At 41.1% G+C, this 23,589-nt stretch overlaps 1 protein-coding gene across 3 annotated transcripts in view; it reads right to left on the bottom strand.

The window, feature by feature from the left end:
- Positions 1–5,167: 5,167 nt before the first annotated feature.
- FIG4 (FIG4 phosphoinositide 5-phosphatase) overlaps positions 5,168–23,589 on the bottom strand; it is a 134,860-nt gene continuing 116,438 nt past the window's right edge. For all 3 annotated transcript variants that reach the window (NM_001114624.2, XM_063811944.1, XM_016954680.3), the window contains one exon: positions 5,168–5,506. In NM_001114624.2, coding sequence (NP_001108096.1) covers positions 5,329–5,506 — 178 coding nt within the window. In that variant the 3' untranslated portion in view covers positions 5,168–5,328. The remainder of the gene's footprint in view (positions 5,507–23,589) is intronic.

Raw genomic sequence — 23,589 nt, 5'->3', positions numbered from 1 at the left:
CGTGGGAATTCTGGGAGAGATTCCAGTTGAGATTTGGGTGGGGACACAGCCAAACCATGTCACCCCCAAATAGGCTACATTTCTTATTTCCATTGTTCTTTTGAATGCCCTCTCTACTACCCCTATGTGTCAAGTTTCTACTGGTTCTCTTAAAATCAAATTTAGTAAAATTTTCCTCCATTATCCTACAAAGTAAGTTACACCCTCCTGGGGCCCTGGGAGCTTTGTGCAGAGCTGATGATCCTAGGAAATCATTTTGTATTAGATTGTGTATTAGTCTGTTCTCATGCTGCTAATAAAGACATACCAGAGACTGGGTAATTTATAAAGAAAAAGAGGTTTAATGGACTCACAGTTCCACATGGCTGGGGAGGCCTTGCAATCATGGTGGAAGGCAAAGGAGGAGCAAAGTCACATCTTACATGGCAACAGGCAAGAGAGAGAACCATGTGCAGGGGAACTCCCCTTTATAAAACCATCAGATCTTGTGGGACTTATTCACTATCACTTTCCTGACCTGCCTTCATGATTCAATTACCCCCCACTGGGTCCCTCCCACAACACATGTGAATTATGGAAGCTAAAATTTGAGATTTGGGTGGGGACACAGCTAAACCTTATCACATTGTTTACACATCTGTCTTTCCTCTGTGCAGTGGGCTCCTCAGGTAAAGGAAGGGTATTCCAAAAAAGGAAGAGGAAAGAGAGAAGCAGAAATTTCATCTCACTCTCCTGCCCTGACCTAATGACTCTGGGTCAAAGGGAGGGCACATGGTTGTTGGTGTGGAAAAGGGGCAACCCCCTCAAAAAAGGGATGTGCTAGACAAGATAGGAGATATACACTTGAGCTACTAAGGGTAGCTGCCAGGCACACATAAAAACCTTCTTTCCCCAACACACTTCCAGAAATGTCTTCTTTTAACATGAGCCAAAGTTGTCCACATACAAATTTAATTATGCACCCCCTCCCCATAGGAAACCACCCAGAGAACTATCCAGCTATTGTAACCATAGGTGAGGTCAGGATACCATTGTTCCCAGAGTGCAGGATCTTTAGGATGCACCTGTGTTAGGTATTCTGCCAGCTTGGGACCAGATGGAAAATTTAATCACCAGCCCAATCATCTCTAAGACACAATGACTGGGGGTTAGGGGAGGAACAAGAGAAGAGAACTTTGTTTTCAAATTATAATTCCCATCTTAAAAGGAAAAATGATGGTGTTAGAGGAGTGCTGGACTTATTTGCTTCTTAGCAGAAAAGAAAATGCAAGTGAAAGAATTTTCCTTGTCTCTGCAACTAACCTTGAGGCAACACCATTTGAGGTTCCTCTCTCCCATTATCCATGCCACGTTTCCCTGGCTTTTGACCAGAATCTTGGTTGCTGCCTAATTTAGCAAATCTGATTTCCTGGCCCTTCTCTTTCTCTATAAACTAAGGCAAGTGGTTTAGTTTTGTAATTTTTTTGTGAAAGAAATCTTCAACCCATGGGGGATCAATTAAGACAACAATTTTTATTTACCAGTTGGATTGCAATTACATTGGTGTTTCCTTGAATGTACTGAAGAAATGAACCCCAAAAAATTCTGTGTATGGGTAGCAAGAGTGAAATGACAGCTTACTATTCTCTATTAGCAAATGACCCTCAACTTCTGAAACGGAAAAGGGAGACTCAAAATTCTGTTAAAGAAAGCTGCTCAAGTGCAGATAGAAAAAACTGACCTATGCTAGGAGCACCTCAGAACCATGCAGTTTCTGAAATAATCCATTGTCTCTTCCAAAGGGAGGGTGATAAGTCTTGAAATAAGGAAAACAGATCATTTTTCCTTCAATAAACGATTCATTTAAGCAATACTTATCTCAACAGAACATATAAAAAATGCTAGGGGGCCAAACCAGAAAAAGAGAATGTATCTTTAAACTGATTTTAAAAGAGCAAAACATGATTTCAAGAAAAAGCATGTTCAGGACATAAGAACATCTTTGCCTTCTCTGGCCACTCTAAGCAATCTCATTCTGACCGGCTAACCTCGAAGGCACGTGTGGAGGCAATCGTGAGGCACATTACTTTCCAAAAGGAGAAAATACTTCTGATTCAGCATCTGGTAAATTCTAGGAAGAAGAAAACTCAGTGAGTTGGAGAAAAAAAGCTTTACTGTGAAACATATAATAAGATACAGGACAATTTTCGACTAAAGTTGGAATCTCATTTTCAAGTGGCATCTAATTTATTCACATGTAAGTGAAGAATAAAGTCTATTTGGATTCTAAGTGGAATCACTTTTCTATGGAGAAATGAACTTCACATAAAATAATTTCCATTTGGATCCACAAAACATAAGATTAAACTCTGAGGACAGAGCACAATCCTGTGAATTCTGCCTCATGACAAATGAATGCTTTTCCATGCCAGAACAATTTGTTCAATACATGTGTCCAGTCTTCCCAACAGCATGGCAGGGAGTGTATAAGCTGGAAAAGTCCAACCAAGACGGAAGGATCTCCAGGTTTGACAAAATGATACATGACTTCCTCCGTAGTGGTGGCTAGATTTATATACTAAGTGGCTTTAAGAGACATGCCCCTCCAACCCTATCCTCCACCATCACACACACACACACACACACACACACACACGCATACCCTTAGGAAGTTCACATTGTTATTTTAATGTGAATGCTTTGCCCTTGGGTATACAACCAACAAAATTTTATTTCATGGGATCTCGCCATAATTTGCTGAGATTTCAATTTATGACCTACTGTGTCTCCAGATTCATTTAGATTGTCTTATTTAAAGAATTAAAATCTACAATGCCAAGTTGAACTAGGACATCTTCTCCTTTTTCAGTGACTAGGACATGGTGAGCATTAATATATAACCTTGTTCCGAGATGATGCTCAGGTACCAGGTTAGCAAGTGCTGGTGATTATATGTGATCAGTGATCTTTTAGTGAATATTTACGCTGTGCTAGACACCATGCCCAGTGCTTTACAGGTATCTTCTTTCTCTCAGCAACTATCTATACTAGATGAAAAAATTGAGGATTAGAGATGCTAAGTGATTGCTCAAAGACCCACAGCTACTAGTAAGTGATGGAGAGCAAAACTCCTGCTCTTAACCATATTTGCTTCCCTTTGGGTCTACAAATAAGAGCAGTTTCTATATTTTCCATGACATATTAGCTTTTTAGTACTTTCAGATATGCATTTAATTTGTTTACATGCTCCTTGAGATCACTAACCTTTTTCTAGAGGTTAAATGTTATGTCTGGTTTGCTACCAATTTGTAAAGCCTTCCTTGTATATCCAAAGTTAAGTAATCTGAATGTCAAAAGTAATAGCTCAGATACCATCTTGTTACATCAAAATTGTGTTAACTCTGAAAAGGACATACACAGATGCCTTAAATTGAAAATATCGGGGTGTTGGTGCTGAGGACACCACCACTGTCACCAATACCAACCACTGCCATCATCAACAGCAGCTACCATTGACAGCATCATTTATGTGCCAGGAACCATGGAACCATGGCTGTATGTTTTACATGCAGAGTCTCTTAAGTGCCATAATAAGCCAGTAGAGCAGGGATTATTATCCTCATTTTACAGCTATGGAAAGTTAAGCTCAGGGAGGTTGTGAAAGAAGATCTGGATTTCAGATCTTCTCAAAGAACTTTAAGTTCATTCTTTTCCTAAGTAGGTGGACCTCTAGAAGCCATGTTAAAAATAAATTTTAAAAATGAAGATCAGTGTCTGATCTATAATTGGCACCTCTGCAGCAATTTGGGATTATTCTTTGACTTGGGAAGATTTATGTGAGATCCCACCCCCACACACAACAGCAAGCTATTGTGTTAGATATTCAACCTGCACCAAGGCAAAATTCCTCTTACCTATTATTTTGTCATTCTCTAATCTTTACTTCATGATGGCATCAATCAAAAATATCTGTCAAATGGGGACTTAACCTTTCTTTGCAATATAAAACCTTCCATAGAATCCCAGCATGTCAGGGTTGGTGATAGCTCACAGGTCATTTTGGCTAACCAGTTTTCCTTCTCCCATTAGAAGGCTTGGCTTTCTTCTCTATATTGTTTATGGGGAGGGAGAATGGGACAGTCTGTAACAAAAGTGTAGACATAATGAGATCAAATCATTTGTGGTAAACTGTTAGGAAATGCAGAAAGTTGTCCACATTCATGTTTGACTATACAGAGAACAAAACACGTGCTGTGATCAGTCAACACCTGACTGAACACCAAATGTCAAAGTATGTAACGCAGCTGCATGCCACAGGAAGTCAACTGGAATAATAATTTTAACAATTTATTTTGATATAATTTTTTTTTTTTTTTGAGACGGGTTTCACTCTTGTTGCCCAGGCTGGAGTGCAATGGCCGATCTTGGCTTACCGCAACCTCCACCTCCCAGGTTCAAGTGATTCTCCTGCCTCAGCCTCCCTAGTAGCTGGGATTACAGGCATGCGCCACCACGCCCGGCTAGTTTTGTAGTTTTAGTAGAGACAAGGTTTCTCCATGTTGGTCAGGCTGGTCTTGAACTCCCGACCTCAGGTGATCCCCCCGCCTCAGCATCCCAAAGTGCTGGGATTACAGGCGTGAGCCACTGTGCCCAGCCTTGATATAATTTTATACTTACAGAAAAGCAGCACGAGTAGCTCAAAGAACTCCTGTTTACTTTTTACCTAGATTTACAAATTATTAATATTTTGCTTCATTTGATTTATCATTCATTCTTTTTATCCTGAACCACTGGAGAACACTTTTTTGACATCTTGTCCGTTTATCCATAAATATTTCAGCATTTGTTTCCTATAAACAAGGCCTTTTAGAATAATGAAATTTCTGATCAAAATACAAAGTTAACATAGAAGCCACCAGAATAAATGTCAAAATGTTAACTACAAGGAAACAATACTTTGCTTTCACGGATAAAGATAAGAAAAATACTTTGCCTTCATTCCTCACAAGAGAGGAATTTTTTGGCCTGTTTTGCTTACTGGGATGTTCCTAGACCTTGCCATGGTGCCTGGCACACAGCAGGTGCTCAGCAGATACCTGTGAATTTCTTAATGTGATGGTGTGATAGTATATTGACCACATTTGTAAACAAAGTATTTCTAAAATAAAGCAAAGGCAACAACAGCAAATTATCTAGTCATCTTTATTAGCTATAATTTGGAATTTGCAAGTGACAGAAAAGGAGAAAGGCTTCAGACGCAAAGGACTTTTAATAAGTTACCTTTTGAAGATGAGACAAGACAGGTTCTAAGCTAATCAGATGTGTCCACCAGGTGGACCTGCGCTCTTTTCACAGGTAGCGGTTCCTGATGTACTCTCGGTACATGGAGGAGTCCTCTTTTCCTAGGGGCTGCATGATACCTTGGCTGGCCTGGATGTGGGCTTGGAAGATCTCTGTAGATTTTCTGTCTACTCTTGGGGGCTGAACTTCATAGATGTTATCTTGCGAGAAAGCCGAGATGGGTGTTCTATAAAAGATGAATAAAGAGAGGGCTGCATTAAAGAAAATATAAGGAAGGACCACAGGGAGCAGTCTCAGAAGCACTTGAGAGTCGCTGGCATTGAATAAGCAGGCTGACTTTTGACAAGCTGCTGGGATGACCTCCCCAGTCCTTGCGAGGCTGGTTCTCTTCTCTGCCTGGAGGAGAGAGCTGGACCAACACCTCTGGGAGCCTCACCTGATTGCACAGGCAGGGCACACCCCTCTCCTCTGTTTCCACATCTCTGTGTACACTCACGTCTGCGCACCCATCTGTCTGCCTCACATGACTGGGAGCAACTTTAGCTAAGGCTGTATAGACTTTTTGCTCTTTTTCCTTGGCACACGCTAGGGACTCACTGGTTTTTAAGGGAAGATATAGTAGAAATCAGTGAAGCAAGGGAGAATAAGAATGCCTACCTCACATAGTTGTAAACAGGAATAAATGAGCTTATATGCATATTTACATGTATAAAGTGTTCACTTAGCGTACTGCCTGGGAGCTCAGTAAATGTGAACTGTTGTTAATAATTACAGGTACAGAATTTCTTACCGCAATTCTGAAATCCTAAAAGCTGAAACAACCAGAAGTTACTTTGCTTGCAAAATATAACCCAACTGAAACTCATTTTGTGGCACATCCTAATGAGCTGACAATAATCACCCCCACTTCCCGTGAATATTAATGTGTCTAACTATTGGACATGGCCTCCAATCACACTGGGGATGTATTAGAAGGTGTATGTACCATCCTGCTATGCTGATAATTCGGAATTCTGCGACTCATCTAGCCTCCGGCTTTTGGATGATGGCTTGTGGGTCTGTAATAGGCCACTTCCTTCCTTTCTGGGGTAATTTGAAAAGCACCCAATAATCTCTCTATTCAAAAATATCCCTCCATTCCCACCCTACTTGGGCTGCCATAGGCTTAAAATTTCCATCCACCCCGTGGGGAAGGCACTGTCTCCAGAAAGGCCTTGTTGAAATGCAGCTCCGTGTCTGACATCCTTAGCAAGAGGTAAGCCTTCAAGGGATGAGTCCACCAACAAGTCAGGTGTGATGCAGAGCATGTGTGTGTACGGAGTGTGCATGCACACGAGCATGTCCAGGAAGGTCACAAAAAGGGGACGATGGTAAGCTAACAAGGCAGTGTGAGGGGCTGGGGGGCACAATGACAACACACTCCGCTACTTGGCTCAGGGCTGGCCCTGTGAGAATGCGGGTGGTTGGCCATAACAGGGTGCCCAAGATAACACAGGGAAAGAAAATCTGGAGAATCTATTCTGCTGAGCTGAGACCTCAGCCTTGCTAGGGTGCATCTTATCAGAGGAATCAGAAACGCACCCTGGATGCCAAACTGTTTGGTCAGCTGGGACCCCTGTGGAGATTCCCTGCAGTCAGACACAGAACTGGACCTCAGACCCAGCTGGGTCTGTACTTGAAACATCAACATTTCACTGGACACTAGATAGTACGGTGACATACAAAGGAAGATGGAAGTTGTACAGTAAAACCCCCCCAAAAGGGCTCTATCTTCATAGGATGCGCTACAATTAAATGTGGGTCTTTTTAATGCTCCCAGCAAACAGCCAAGATAGCTTACTGTACTTTGCTTTTATCCACAACAATGACACATCCTGAGATGACTGGAGACTACATTCAATTGCATTAAAATAACACAGAACTAGGGGTGACCAGGGGAGCAGGTTGTCTGCTCATGAGGCCCTTCAAAGGATCAGTAATAAGGAATTTCAGCTCCTCAGAGTAGGCTGGGTCTTTAAAGACTTTGATAGGAAGAGAGTCGGTGACATTTTGGTTATAGAGAGAGCATGAGGACAGCAAAACTCTTACTGTACGTGTTTCTCAAACACTGATCAATGACAGACCAACAAGAAAGACACTGCAGTCTGGCAAAGGTTGAGGATTTTATCGCCAAGCCTAGGCAACATCAACAGCACAAAAAAATTATTTACAGATCAAAGTATACAATGACATTAATAGATATTAAAGAAATTTATGCATTTGTTATGTTTAAGGCTGCTAAACTCTATCTTTTGTAGACTCATTTGTCATCAGATTCACTAGATTAAAAAATAATGTGTATGCATGTGTGTAGATGAGATATGGTGTGTATATATATATACACACACTATATATATAGTTATGCTTTATATCTATTTATATATGTATATGTATTCTTTAAAAACAATGCTGAAGCGATATATATATATATATATATATACACACACATATACATATATATACTTCAACCATCCCCACCAAGTAATGTGCTTTAAGTGAAGCCATGTGAACTTTTATAATGGTCATTCTATTGTGCAGATATTAGAACAAAAATATAGTTAATAAGCATATGGGATTTGGAGCCAATAAATCTAGATAACATACTGTAAACCCTATTATTTCCTAGGTAAAGCTGGAACATCTTGTCCTTAAAATGTGACTGTTTTTTACACTGTTATATAGCAAAGATCAATGAAATACACAATAGAGATTTAGAGGCTGCTACAAGGTTGGTAAAGTTTTCAGTTGAAATACCATTATGTATACATTAATTAAATATAAAAACTAACAATATTTACCCAATATTTATCATAGAAAAACTACTGTGTTTCAGATTTATCAGTGCTTTTCACTTTTTTATTGCAAAATAAAATCGATACAGAAAATCACACAAAACAAACACATAATTATTATAAAGTGAACATCAGCCAGGTCAACAAACAGAAATTCTGACAACCAACCCAAAAGCCCCTTCCAGGTGCCCCAACCCCATCACAATCCCCTACCCTGACTCATAAGTAACCTTAGCCTGACTTCTATAGTAATCACTTGTTTGCACTTTAAAAAAAAGACACTGTCGTTCAAATGTGCATCCCTAGATTCTATAGTCTTGCTCATTTCAAAAGTGTGATATGCTTTTTAATCTACAGATGCTCTCATCTTTCTTTTTCTTTCTTTTTTTAAGACACAGGGTCTTCCCGTATCTCCTAGGCTGGAATGCAATGGAGCGATCATGGCTCAATGCAACCTCGAACTCCTGGGCTCAGGCGATCCTCCTGCCTTGCCCTCCCAAAGTGCTGGGATTACAGGCTTGAGCCACTGAACCCGGCCTCTCACTCTTCTTTTTCTTACAATTTATCTGTTGAAGAATCTGGGTTGTAGAGTTTCCCTCAGTTTGGATTTAGCTGCTTGCATAGTCAAGATGCAGTTCAAAGTGTTCCTCTGCCCTTTATATGCGCTGTGGGTCAGCAGTTGGACCCAGAGGCTGGTGAGATGCTGTTTTGATTGCTTTGGTAACACTATGGCTGGTGGTGTATTGCTTCATCAGGAGGGTCACAGTCTCTGGTTGCTTATCTTTTTTATGTTAACAGTCATTGAGGTCAATGCCTAGATCCAGTAACCCATTGGGACTTGTCAAATTATCACTTGACACTTCGTCTTCAGTCCTTTTTAATGTCTTTCTTCATTTTGAAATAGTATGTTTCTGTTTAAACCTCTTTTATTAAGTTGTCTTTCTGGCATGATTTCGTTGTCTGTAGGAATGTTATTTTGCTCTGTTCTTTATAATTCTATGATGAGATTGGCCCTTGATACTTTTCTGTTGCTTATTGTGCAAAATTAGTTTTGCAGAGCTGTAAGAAGATGTTGCTCAGGAAAGATTTACTTAACTTCACAGAACTCTCTTTGGTTGTTTCAGTGAAGTGTTGAAAACTGCCACAGCTTGCTCTCTGAGGTTTCCTCTCTGCTCCCCTTCCTCAGTGTTGTCTGGGCTTTCTCCTTCCTTCATCTCCATTGTCCTGCTCAATTTTAATGCCACTATCAGCAATTTCTCCTGCCATGTCCAGGTAGGGAGCTTTGGCCGTTTGGGTTCAAGAGTGTATGTGGCCCAGACGGCCTCAGCCCCTTTCAGAACTCACCAAAAATCCCTTGCACTCCCCTGGTATTGAATTGGGTGAACCCCTTCTGTTTCAGCTTCAATGATTTCTGGCGACTACCTGTGAGCTATTTTGGGGTTCTCCTATTCTCAGGCCTCTCAGATGCCCCACTGTTTCCTCCTGATTCTTCCTCTTGCACACACACTGCTATCATGCAGGTCTTATGGCTGTGGGGGGTTTACCTCCACATCTTCTTTAGATTTGGGGGTGTGTGGGGATACTGTATCGCACGGTTTTGAGGTAAGTGTTGTCTGTATGTGCCTGGTTTTGCTAACCAGTTGTTCTGTTTTTTTGTGTGAGTATTCAGAGAGATTTTAAAATGATGCTGCTGCTGCTGCCTTCTTCCAGAACCGACCAGGCTCTATTTTTAAAAGTGTATTTTTCACCCATCCCTCAAACTGAGCCCTACATTTGCTATACTGTCAGCTGCAGGGCTCCATTTTCCTTGTTCTGGAGATCGGCACTGCCACACCACCCCTCCTTACCCAGCGCTGCTCTCAGAGAAGCTCTTTCCCAGCTCAACTCCCACGTCTACTCTTGCCGGACCTGTTCCCTTCAGAGACAACGCATACTGCAGATGTTCAGATGGACTGGCTATCTGAGTGATGGGAGACTTGGGGGGTGCGGGTGAGGTGGTAACACTCTTAATCTCATGGTTCATCTGCATGTGGCTAATCAGGTATTGCCTACATAGCAGTAGAGGTACAAGAAGAGTTAGAGAAATGTTTTAAATGACTACTTATCAGATATACTTTTATTGCAGCTAATAGGAGATGGTATACCATCTATTCTCATGTGAGCTGTGGTCTCAGAAGCATTTGACAGTCGCTAGATTGAAGAAGCAGGTTTACTATTAACAAGCTGCTGGAATGACCTCCCCAGTCCACTCAGGGCTGTTTTTTTTCTCTGCTTGGAGGACAGAGTTGGACCAGTACCTGCCTGGGAGCCCTGCCTGATGCATAGGTAGGGCAAGCCCCTCTCCTCTGTTCCCATAGCCTTGTGCACACCTATGTCTGTGCCCCCATCTGTCTCCCTCATGTGAGTGGGAGCAACTTTTGCTGAGGCTGTACAGACTTTTTGCTCTTTTTCCTTGGCATATGGTAGGGACTCAATGGCTTTTTAAGGAAGATTTAGTAGAAATCAATGAAGTAGGGGATACTAAGAATTCCTACCTCACACAGCTGTTGAGTGGAGTAAATGAGTTTAAGTTTATATGTATAGCATAGTGCCTGAGTGCTCAGTAAAGGTGAACTATTGTTAACAATTACATGGCCATGGTGGGTCATGCCTATAATCCCAGCACTTTGAGAGGCTGAGGCAGGCGGATCACTTGAGGTCAGGAGTTCGAGATCAGCCCGGCCAATATGGTGAAACCCTGTTTCTACTAAAAATACACAAAATAGCAGCTCGTGGTGGCGGGCACCTGTAATCCCAGCTACTTCAGAGGCTGAGGCAGGAGAATTGTGTGAACCCGGGAGGCGGAGGTTGCAGTGAGCCGAGATCAGGCCATTGCATTCCAGTCTGGACAACAGAGTAAGACTCTGTCTCAAAACAAAAACAAAAACAAAAACAAAACTATAGATACATAATTCCTATCTGCAATTCTGAAATCCCAAAAGCTATAATAACCAAAAGTTACTTTCTGGCAAAATGTGACCCAACTGAAACTGATTTGGGCCTTGGGCTTCATGGACAAAGGAGCCCTGGATGGCTACCCAAGGACCTCACTCCACTATCTGAGCAAGGTGCCTTTACCATTGTTGCCTAGTGGGATGAGGTCACTACTAAGGACAAATAGCAGTTCTATGTTTCCCATACTCCTCCTTTCTGAATGAGAGTTTTAATTTTCCTTTGCCACCACTGTATATTGGGAGCAGAGGCAGTCTTTATTTATAGGTCACTAGGTGATAAAAAGCTCTATCTGGACCTAATGAAGAGAGCTACACATACCCAGAGATCCTGGACTTTGAATGGGATGCAGAAATTTACAGGGAATGGAGTGGGTCCTACTTATAGCAAGAAGAGTATGCACGGATAACCGGGAAGCTAAAGGGCAGACAGTGACATATGACATAGATGAGGCTCCTCAGCATCCACTGCATTCCCCGTCTAGTGTGCAGCAGCGGAAAAGCAAAAACTAATATCCCAGGATCCCTTGCAATTCAGGTTCAGAATGCAATTTAGGTTCTACCTGCGACTTGTACTCAAGTGCTTTGATTTGAAACTGGGTCATATGGAAAGCAGCAGGATGCAGGGTATGTGTTTTGCCGATTAGTGGCACAGGTGATGTGCTCTTGAGTTGGGCACTGTGGTAATGGCTTTTTGAATACAGTAGTTCCCCCTTATCCTTCAGGGATATGTTCCAAGACCCCCAATGGACGCTGGAAACTGCAGATAGCACCAACCCTCATATATCCTGTTTTCCTGTACATACATACCTATGACATGGTAATTTATAAATTAGGCACAGTAAGAGATTAACAGCATACCTAATAATATAATAGAACATGTATGACAATATTCTGTAATAAAAGTTATGTGAGGCCGGGTGTGGTGGTGCATGCCTGTGATCCCAGCTACTTGGGAGGCTGAGGCAGGAGAATTGCTTGAACCCAGGAGGTGGAGGTTGTGGTGAGCCAAGATCGCGCCATTGCACTCCAACCTGGGCAACAAGAGCGAAACTCTGTCTTTAAAAAAAAAAAAAAAAGTTATGTGAATAGCGTCTCCATCTCTCAAAATATCTTACTGTTCTGTACTTCAGGTAACTGAAACTGCAGAAAGAGAAACTGTGGATAAAGGGGGACAACTGTATAGCTGAGGTGGCTGGTTTTGGAGCCAGCAGCTGCTGTGATAGCTTCCTGATGAAGGCAGACACAGCAGCTCCTCTGATGGTTTGCCATATGGTTTTGGGAGTCATTTGTGGAAGTTTGGTCTAGGGTCTACTTCTTCAGCTCTCCAGTGATCCTGAAAGCTACCTAAAATCCTATAATAAATCACTTTCTATTTAATTTACCTAGAGCAGATTATGCTTTCTGCAGCTGAACCCTGGCCAACACAGCCAAGCTAACAGGTAAAGAAATCCAGCACCAGCCCTCTTATTTTAACCAGGAGCAAGCTCCCAGGCCGCCAGGAGACCTGTGTTCCTAGATGCTTCTGGCAGAGAGTGGACCCTTTCAGCAGCTGAGCACATGTATGTTTGCTCCTCAAGGAGAGAGAAAGGACAGTCTGCCATACGCACATATATGAGTGGCAATGGTGGCACTTTTTATGTTTTAGCCTTTGCCGTTGATATTTCATGTTGGTCCAGGTATGGTAGAATTATACTCTTTTTTTTTTTTTACACACTCTCTGAGAGCTGTAAAATAAAAAGGTTATTTGTAGTTTAAAAATAACTTTTGGCTTTAGAGAAATAAAGCTTGATGATTTTCTGACCTGAAATAGGTAAAATGCTTCCAATTCAGAATGCAATTTATAAACAGTACAATTTCCCTCCCATATGCTGGACATATTGTCTACCTTAGTATAAAAAGAAGTGCAGTTTTTCTCTGTTTCAGCTGCGTTTATTATCACAAACACTCGGGAAGCATCCACCAATATTCAGCTGCATTGTTTGTAGGCTCTAACTCAAACATTTCGGCTGTTGTTTAATGAGAGAGGGCTTGGCTCTGAGCCACAGGCAACATGGACTGGTTCTCCTGCACAGTACTGGGTCTGCTCTGAAAGGGCTTTTCTGCCAACAAAGGACAGGTGGCACATCAAGCACACAACAGCTGTTCTCAAAGGGCAAAGAACGTAAGTGCTCCTACCAGAGTCATCCTTTCTCCCTGCCTGGATGCAGGGCCAGATGCTTCCTCTGCACAACTGGTCATCCATCAGACATTTATACGGCGACCTTTTGGAGCAATCAGTCCCTTCTGTCCTCACATTTCCTAGAACAGAAGCAGCGGTAGCCACTCCTGCTGTCACTCCTGGAAACTCAGACCAATGGATTGCAGTAATGGCGTGTGTCTTATCTCCCACATGGAGGTGATGACGCCCTACTTAGGTTCTTCATGTGCGTTCTGATAGTCTCATCTTTTTCTGGTTATTTATAAAGAGCTACCATTGACTGTCATGTCACATCATTACATTTCTTGTGACTTCCATCTTCTTTCTAATAAACTTTTAATTTTAGAACCACTTTAGATTTACAGAATTATTGTGCAGAGGACAGAGAGTTCCTACATATTCCATGTTGTTTAATGAGAGAGGGCTTGGCTGTGAGCCACAGGCAACAAGGACTGGGTATCCCACACAGCACTGGGTCTGTGCAGGATACAATTTCCTGTCTTATTAACACCTTCTTCCATTAGTACGGTACATTTGCTATACTTCATGACCTGATAGTGATACGTGATTATTACCTACAGTCCATACTTGGTTTTTGCCTAACGTCCTTTTACTGTCCCAGGATCCCATTTGGGACACATTTCATTTAGTCATCACGTCTCCTTAGGCTCCTCTGGGCAGTGAGTCTCAGGCTTTACTTGTTTTTGATGACGTTGATGGTTTGGAGGGATGCTTAACCTGCATCTTTTCAGAGTTTTCCTAAGAATCACAGAAAACTGTTTTTTGGAAGAAGGTATCAGTAGGATCATGAGCCTCCAAAACAAGACCTAAGTGTCCTGAGGTTGCAGACGGATGAAGTCAGGGGTGCTCTGCCCAGTGGATGTTCCATCGGCTACTGAGGACATTCCTGTGAAGGATCCAGTGGAGCAGCTCCCCAGCCTGGCTTATTGTTATATTCAAATGGAGAATTGTACAAAGCACAGATTTCCAGGCTTTGGCCCGAGTGTACTGGATTAGAATCTCTAGCAATGGGGCCTTGGATTCTGTATTTTTTTATCTTTTAAAAAATAATAATGCTAATTATTTTTAATACTGGCAATTATAAAGAAAACATGACCTATAATCTGTTAGTATTATTAATATAAATAAAAGTATAAATGTGGAAAATTTAAACAGTAGTCAAAAGTCAAAAATGAAAACTGAGTGCCCCCCCCCATAATCTAAACATGCTCTAGGAACACTCTGGTTGCTCCCTGTTTTTATTGTTGTTTTTTTTTTGTTTGCTTGCTTTAGAATTTGCATTTCAACAAGTTTCCTAAAATATGCCAGTATAATTGGAAAACTGGAACCCACTACTACAGAAAAAATGAAAAATTCAGCTGTTGGGGAGCACAATGTCCCTTTCAGTGCCGATGGCCTTTATGTGATCATAAAGCCGTGCTCTTCCCCTTCTCCACTGCACAGGCCAGTCCTAGAGCCCTCAGATGGGTATAATCTGCATGGAGAGGCAGCCTGTGACAGTCTGGGGGATGGTGGTACCAAGCAGCATGAGGAGGGCACTCTCATTAACGGGGGGGGGGGGGGGGGGGCAGCCTGGAGTGGGGAGTTAGAGCCCAGGCAAGAGAAGGCCATCCCTCCAGAGGACAGATCCAGTGTAGGGAGTGAGAACCTGGATGGGGAGAGGAGGGCATGCATGTGGACGCAGCCGGAGGAAGTATGTCAGAGCCCAAGCAGGGAGAGGCAGGCATGGGAGTCCATATGGAAGGGTGGCCTGGAGCCCAAGGAGAGGAGGAGGGCATCCCTGTGGGTGGGTGTCTCCATGAGTGGAGTCAGAGCCTGAAGGAAGGGCGTTCATGTCGGGGAAGGGGTGGATGCAGTGGTGACGGCCAATTGGTTATGTATGGGGGAATAAATAAAATAAACATAACGAGGGTAATGGGAGTCCAGTTTCCTAACTGTTGGAGAAGGCTAGAATAAACCCTGGATACCCTACAGTTAGAAGAATCAGTATGAACTTATGGATTTAAATATATATTTAGCTATATTTTATTTATAAAAATATTTGATATAATATATAAAATAGATATGCATGTATATACTTATACATACATTTACACATATATGTACATGTACACATAAATTTGTGAACGTTTTTTGAGTGGGCCTGGGGGCAGTGACCCTCCAATTGCAACAGGTATACCTAATGCTCAGATCTTGGCTTTAATGTCATTTTCCACTAAAAATAATCAGGGAGACTCAGAGAAATGATTTCAGGGCTGGGACAGACAAAGGACATGATGAGCCTAGAACATCTTGTGCCAGAAATCAAAGAAGTATTCAAAGGCTGATGAGGACATATCCAAAGAACACAGAAGCCAGGCTGAGGAGACTCTGGTGAAATTTGGAACACTCTGAGCTTCACGACAAATAATGTCAGTAACAAAGTATATCCCATTGAATACACAGGACGTTAGGATCTCATAGTAAGAAAAACAATGAAAAAAATGGAAATGTGATGAAGGATTTTTAGTTTCAAAGTACCTCCCATAAAATATTTATTAATTACAAGAAAAAAACAAGCAACTTCACAGTAGAAAAGCTCAGATGACATTGCTTACTCAAAGGATAAAAAAAAAATCATTAGGCCAGGCACGGTGGCTCAAGCCTATAATCCCAGCACTTTGGGAGGCTGAGGCAGGAGGGTCACTTGAGTCTGGGAGTTCAAAATCAGCCTGGGCAATATAGTGAGACTCCCATCTGTACAAAAAATAAAAAATAAAAAATTAGCTGGGTGTGGTGGCATGTGCTTGTGGGCCCAGCTAGTTGGGAAGTTGAGGTGGGAGGATCGCTTGAGCCGGGCAGGTCAAGGTTCTGTGATTATACTACTGCACTCCAGCCTGGGCTACAGAGCGAGACTGTCTTTAAATAAATAAATAAACATCATCAGTAATGGCACAGACTGAATTTGTGTGCCCATGGTAGGATGCAATAAAAAGAACTCACCATCACTTTTGTGATATTCCTGTCTGTATTTGTGATGTACCTTAAGCCAACGTTTATTATGTCACAGTTTCTGGAGGTCAGGGATCTGCGAGGGGCTTAGTTTAGTGGTTCTGGTTCCAGGTGTCCCAGGAGGTTGCAGTCAATCTGTTGGTTACAGCTACTGTCAACTCAAGGCTTAACGGAGGCTGGAGAATCCTCTTCCAAGTTTACTCACTTGGTTGACAGGCTCCAATTTCTCACTAGTTGTTGGCTGGACACATCAGTTCCTTATGGGCCTATCCATATGGCTGCTCACAACATGGAAGCTAGTTTCCTGGAGCAAGTGATCCAAGAGATAACTTTCACAACCTTATCACTTCTGCTGTATGCTCGTGGTCACAAAGACCAATCCCGGTACCATGTGGGAGGAGATTACAAGAGGATATGAATAACAGGAGGTGGGGCCAACTTGAAGGTGAGCTACCACACTGTTATCCCCTGATTCATAAGCTGAAGATAATCATAACAAACCCAAATCAATGCCTATTCTATAAAATAACTGGCCTGCATTCTTCAACGTGTCAAGGTCATAAAAATCAAGGAAGAGTGGAGAAGTGTACCAGAATGAAAAAGGCTAAAGAGACATGACAACTAAATGCAACATCAGATGCTGGACTGGATCCCTTTGCAATTAAGGACATTTTAGGGAGTACTGGCAAAAACTTGAATGGGTTTGAGGATTAGAAAGTTGCAGTGTACTGAGGTTAATTTCCCGATTTTCCTGATTGTATTGTGATTTTCTAGGAGAATATTCTTATGTATAAAAATACCCACAAAAGTGGTAGAGAGAGAGAGGATATCAGGCCTGAAACTCACTCTCAAATGATTGGCAGTGGGGAGGGAATGGTCTCTGTTTTATAATGGTAACTTTTAGATAAGCTTGAGATTCCCAATTTAAAATGTATATAAATTAAAAGGACCTATAAATATAAAATTGTCTAGGTTAAAATATTAGGTAGAATTATATGAAACTGCTACTTTTATAGGTAAAAAGTGTAAATATTGGTGATTTCATATGGTTCCATTTAATATGAGAAAATTACAACAAACTAATCAACACCAAAGATAATGAAATTCTAGATTTACATAAGAATACAAAATGATTCAGTACCTTTTCAAGGATCTCTCTCCTGCAGTTATTCACCCTGTCCAGTGCCCAGCATCTGTCTCTGCCATCAGCATACAGAGAATCTGCTGTGTAACTCCTGTCTGAGGAACGATCATTCCTCAAGTTCATATTCCCCTCCAGATACTGTCCTATTCCTCTGCACCCCTTTATAGTAACATTTTTTGAAAGAATGGCTTCTACTCCTGATGCTCTCTTACTAGCCATTTTTTCCTAAATTCATTCCAAGTGGGCTTGCAAGGCTACCACCCACAGAAACGCTCTCATCAGGATCATTAATAACCTTCCTGTTGCCTAAACCAATAATCATTTTTCTGTATTCAACACTGCTGCCCATTTTCCTTCTTGAAACACTTTCTTCTCTTGGCTTCCATGAAACCAACTCCTCTTGAGTTTCCTCCTATTTCCCTCTTTGCTTATATCCTTGTCCACTACAATTCAGAAAGCACCCATGGTCATCTTTTAGAGATGTAAATCAGAGATGCAGCTCTCTACTTAAAACCTTCTGGATGAGTTCAGAGTAACAGCTAAGCTCCTGTGAGAGGTTCCCTGAGATCTGGCCCCTACCTATGCCTCACTCCATCCCACAGCACATGCCTCTGTGCCTTTGACCCAGGCTTCAGCTTGCATATTAGTCCATTTTTACACTGCTATAAAGAACTGCCTGAGACTGGCTGATTTACAGAGAAAAGGGGTTTGCTTGACTCACAGTTCAGCATGGCTAGGGAGGCCTCAGGAAATTTACAATCATGGAAAAGGGGAAGCAAGGCGCCTTCTTCACAAGGTGGCAGAAAGGAGAAGTGACAAGTGAAAGGGAAGAGCTCCTTATAAAACCATCTCAAGAGAACTCACTCACTATCACGAGAACAGCATGGGGAAAAACCATCCCTGTGATTCAATTACCTCCACCTGGTCTCTCCCTTGACACATGGGGATTATAATTCAAGATGAGATTTGAGCGGGGACACAAAGCCTAACCATATCAGCTTGCTTCTCAAACATGCCAAGTTTATTCCTGCCCTGGTCTTTTGTGTATGTTCTCTCTGCTTCAAACACTCTTCCCCAGTCATCTCATGTAGACTGCTCTTTTTCATTAAGTTCTCAGCTTAAACATTAACTCCTCGGAGAAAACTTTCCTCTAAGCCTAATTTAAAACAGCTCCTGACCTGTACCTGCTCCAAGCACTCTCTCGCATTCCCCTGCTTTGTGTTCTTCAGGGTATTTACCCTAATATGAAACTGTCTTTCTTATACATTTATTAGGTCAATACCAGTCTGCCTACTCTAAAACAGAAGGGCCCTGGGGAATCTTGTCAGTCTTGTTTTCTACTACGTCCCCAGTGACTAGAACAGTGCCTGACACATAGTAGGTGCTTAGGTATTTGGTGAATAAATGAATCACCTAAGTTCTTTCAAGCTGTTAATGATTCCAACTATTAGATGACTTGTGGCTATGATAATAATTATAGAATCTTTAAATGACCTTTATTCCAATCATCTTGTCCAACCTCAAACCAAATGAAGATGCTCTCCATCACATTGCTGATAGAAGGTCATCTGCCTCTGCTTGAGTACTCGAGTAATGGATACCCAGGACTTTCAATCATGGAATGTTTACAGGTCATTGTCGATAGCTCTGGTTGTTAGAAAGATGTCCTCTTCAGCAACCCTAAATCTTCCTCCCTGTATGTTTCACTTATTGGTCCCTGAAGCAACTCAAAAAGCTCTGCTTCACTTGACAGTGATTCGAATATTACTTGAGGGAATGATCACATGATTCCTAATTCTCTTTTCTGAGATAAATACTCCCAGTTATCTCAGCACTGCATGTGACATGAAAAATTAACCAACACTGCACATGAGAAAGGTCTGTGAAATTTTACCAGCTTGGTTTTAAAAAAATAAAACCTTTCTAAGCATCTTATCTGGGAACTACAACACAAGAGTGTCCTTGGATATTCCGAGAATGTGGTCTCATTTCTCACAGCTGTCTTTCTGTTCTCTGACCAGCCTGGTTCTCTGCCTCATACTCTTTCTGATACTGAGGGAACTGGGACAACTATAGACAGCTAGGCCCACAAGCATCTTTCCTGGGACAAAGACTTACCTTTTTCAGAACGTATTTTTCTGTTTTCATTTCTAAACAAATTTTATATTTAATAAGATGAGGGAAAACTTGGACTGCTCACTAATAAGCTTTGTGGCAAGGACTCTTTGCTGAGGGCACTAAACAATTTATTGCATGAGTATTCCATGAGTGAACAAACAGTTTGGATCTTAATTCCCATTGGGCTTTGAATGTGTATGCAGCACAGGAGGAAGAATGTCTGTCGTGGCTAAACAGGCAGCATTTTAGTGCTGATTTGTACCCTTCACGTGACTTAAACAACTGAGTGAGCACTCAATTATTATTGAATGAAGGAGTGAGCAAGGGAATAAATGAACCAATGAACCAGACAATCCCAGAACTAATGCTCTAGCCCATGCACCAGCAAGGCAGCCACGACCTGGACAGGCAAGGACTCACAGCTCAGCAGCGGAAGGAATGGGATCAGATCCCAGGGTGCCTGATTCTCTGGCCTAGAATTCTTTCCACAGATTCATGCTACCTCTCTTTTTGGGCACCTGTGCAAATGAATTTCCAGTTAACTGGAAAAGTACAAAGGATTTTGTTTTTAATAACTAAGTCACTGTGATCAACTTCCCTACATCCATGCACCCTGAATGAGTATTCTAAGCCAATCACCATCAGCCCATACATAGCCTGGCAGTAACATACTTAGGGGTTAGCATGTGACCCAATCCTGGCCATTTGACATGAGAAATTTGCTGAGCAGGTTCTGGGACTCCTTGCCCCTAAGGAGGAGACACAGAGTCAGTGTTTCCCTTCTGCCCTGGGCACTACTGTGTCTGACTGTGGCACCTGGAACTGCTGTGGCCATCTTCCTACTGGTCTGAAGATGGGGCAATACTGACAATGGGGCAGCAGAGAGATGGAAAAACCTGGGCATTTCATGATCACACGAAGCCCCTGAATCCACCAGCTCTGGAGCTTGCCCATCTGCAATCTTTCAGGGAAGTAAGATAATAAATTATCTTACTGTTTAAACCAGTTGAGTTAGAGGTTCTGTTATTTGGAGCTGAAAGCATCCTAAGAAGTTCAGACAGTTTTTGATAGAACCCTTTAAAAAGAGAACATTTGCTTCCTGAATTCCTTAAAAAATCATAAATCATAGAAAATAAGATTTCTTCAACCAGTCACAGATATCATCCTGCTGGCAAATACTGAGCAAGACTGTAACATAATAACGTCCCTGGTTGCCTTAGTAATGCATATTGACATAAATAATCAACTACCCTATGCGAACAAGTTCTCAAACTTTTCAGTCTCAGAATCCCTTCACACTCTTACAAGCATTACTGAAGACCCCAATTAGCTTTGGTTAATATGGGTTATATCTAGTGATATTTACCATATAAGACATTAAGAAGAAGTTAAAAAATAATTATTAAAATAACAAACCCAACACATGATAGCATAAACAACTTCTTAATGAAAAATAACAATTTTTAAAACAAAAAAATTAGTGGCAAAAGAAGCAATGTTTCACAGCTTGCGAATCTTTTCTATATCTGGCTTAATAGAAGACAACTGGATTCTCAAATCTGCTTTTGCAGAATCTGTCGTGATACATTGTTTTGGTTGGCATATATGAAGAAAATATGGCCTCACAGAGATAAGTGGTTAGAAAAGGAAGCAGTATTTTAATAGCCTTCCAAATAAGCCTTCAAATATTTTTATTTGATACTACAACAAAATTTGACAAGTTTCTTAAAGGTTAGTTGCAATGTAGAACTGAAACTATATCAATGAACTTCTCATACTCTCTTATCCATTGATGCATGTCACACTTGGAATGAATGCTTTTTACCCGTGCATGAGTTTTTAACAGCATATATTGATCATTTGGAAAATACTGGTTCACCCAGATATGAATATCTTCTAAATGGTAACATATCTGATTATACATCAAAAAAATCACATTTGTTAAGACTGCTACTGATCTCATAAAACAATCTTAAGTATTGTTCATGGTGGTAGATATACGTGTTCAAAAATTCTAATTTTCACTCAAAAGATCTACTTTATCATTGGTAACAAACACTGTAAATTGTTTTTCTTGAAGTGACAGGCTTACTTTGTTCATTTTTGAAAAAGTGTCTGTCAAATATCCAAGCCCAAAGAAACACAGTTTGTCTGTCTGTCATTATTTCAATTGGTGTTTGGTGAAAAAAGCAATTAGCTCACAAAAAAAAAGCAATGAGTTAGCTCACAACTTAGACAATCACCACACAAGTCCTTTTCCTCAAGACAACCATAGTACTTTGAAATACAAGTATTATGATATGCAAGAAGTGCCTTATGCATATTTTCCATTTTGTCACAAAGAATACTAAAAATACATGCATTCAAGTGTTGATATTTAATAATTTTTACTGCTTTGTCATGACTTAATAAAACTGGCATTTTTTTCTTTCTTCTCTCTTTTTCTTTTCTTTTTTTTTTTTTTGCTGTGAGTGTGTAGGAGTGAAGAAAATAATGATCACCAACATACTTTGGTGCCACTGCCTTGCTATCACAGACCCAATGAAAGGGTCTTGGAACCAGGGCCTACAGACCACATTTTGAGGGTTTTGCAGACCACCTCTTGAGGACCCTTGCTTTATGTTTTCTATCTTTTCCCTCTTCTTCTTTTGGTGACAGCTGCTAGCCATTTGCTCACATGGATATTTGCTACTCACCATGCTTCCTGTGGGTGCTCCTCCACTTTTAGCTGAACCCAGTAGGTGCCCAGGTTGGGTAAATTCCAGGTGCCTGGCTCAGCAGATTGTGTTATTGGACTTTCTGTTTGAGTCCCAAAGAAATGAATTTGAGTGCCAGCTTCACCACTTAAAAGTAACTCTGATCTGCTCTGTTCAGAACAGAGGCCTCAGAAATAACATCACACATCTACAATCAGCTGATCTTTGACAAATCTGACAAAACAAGCAATGGGGAAAGGATTCCCTATTTAAAAAATGGTGTTGGGAAAACTGGCTAGCCATATGTAGAAAACTGAAACTGGACCCCTTCCTTACACCTTATACAAAAATTAACTCCAGATGGATTAAATACTTAAACATAAGACCGAAAACCATAAAAACCCTAGAAGAAAACCTAGGCAATACCATTCAGAACATAGGCATGGGCAAACACTTCAGGACTAAAACACTAAAAGCAATGGCAACAAAAGCCAAAATAGACAAATGGGATCTAATTCAACTAAAGAGCTTCTGCACAGTAAAAGAAACTATCATCAGAGTGAACAGGCAACCCACAGAATGGGAGAAAAGTTTTGCAATCTATCCATCTGACAAAGATCTAATATCCAGAATCTACAAGGAACTTAAACAAATTTACAAGAAACAAACAAACAAACCTGTCAAAAAGTGGGAGAAGGATATGAACAGACACTTCTCAAAAGAACATATTTATGCAGCCAACAAATATATATTAAAAAAGCTCATCATCACTGGTCATTGGAGAAATACAAATAAAAACCACAATAAGATACCATCTCATGCCAGTTAGAATGGTGATCATTTAAAAGTCAGGAAACAACAGATGCTGGAGAAGATGTGGAGAAATAGAAACACTTTTACACTGTTGGTGGGAGTGTAAATTAGTTCAACCATTGTGGAAGACAGTGTGACGATTCCTCAAGAATCTAGAACCAGAAATGCCATTTGACCCAGCAATCCCATTATTGGGTATGTACCCAAAGGATTATAAATCATTCTACTATAAAGACACATGCACACATATGTTTATTGTGACATTATTCACAATAGCAAAGACTTGGAACCAAACCAAATGCCTATCAATGATAGACTGGATAAAGAAAATGTGGCACAAATACACCATGGAATACTACGCAGCCATAAAAAGGATGAGTTCATGTCCTTTGCAGGGACATGGATGATGCTGGAAACAATCATTCTCAGCAACTAACACAGGAACAGAAAACCAAACACTGCATGTTCTCACTCAGAAGTGGGAGTTGAACAATGAGAACACATG

This window comes from Pan troglodytes, chromosome 5, assembly GCF_028858775.2.
Source record: "Pan troglodytes isolate AG18354 chromosome 5, NHGRI_mPanTro3-v2.0_pri, whole genome shotgun sequence".
In the NCBI taxonomy this organism is placed as follows: Eukaryota; Metazoa; Chordata; class Mammalia; order Primates; family Hominidae; genus Pan; species Pan troglodytes.
Note: the sequence above shows the minus strand (reverse complement) of the source record. Positions and strands in the feature narration are given on the sequence as shown.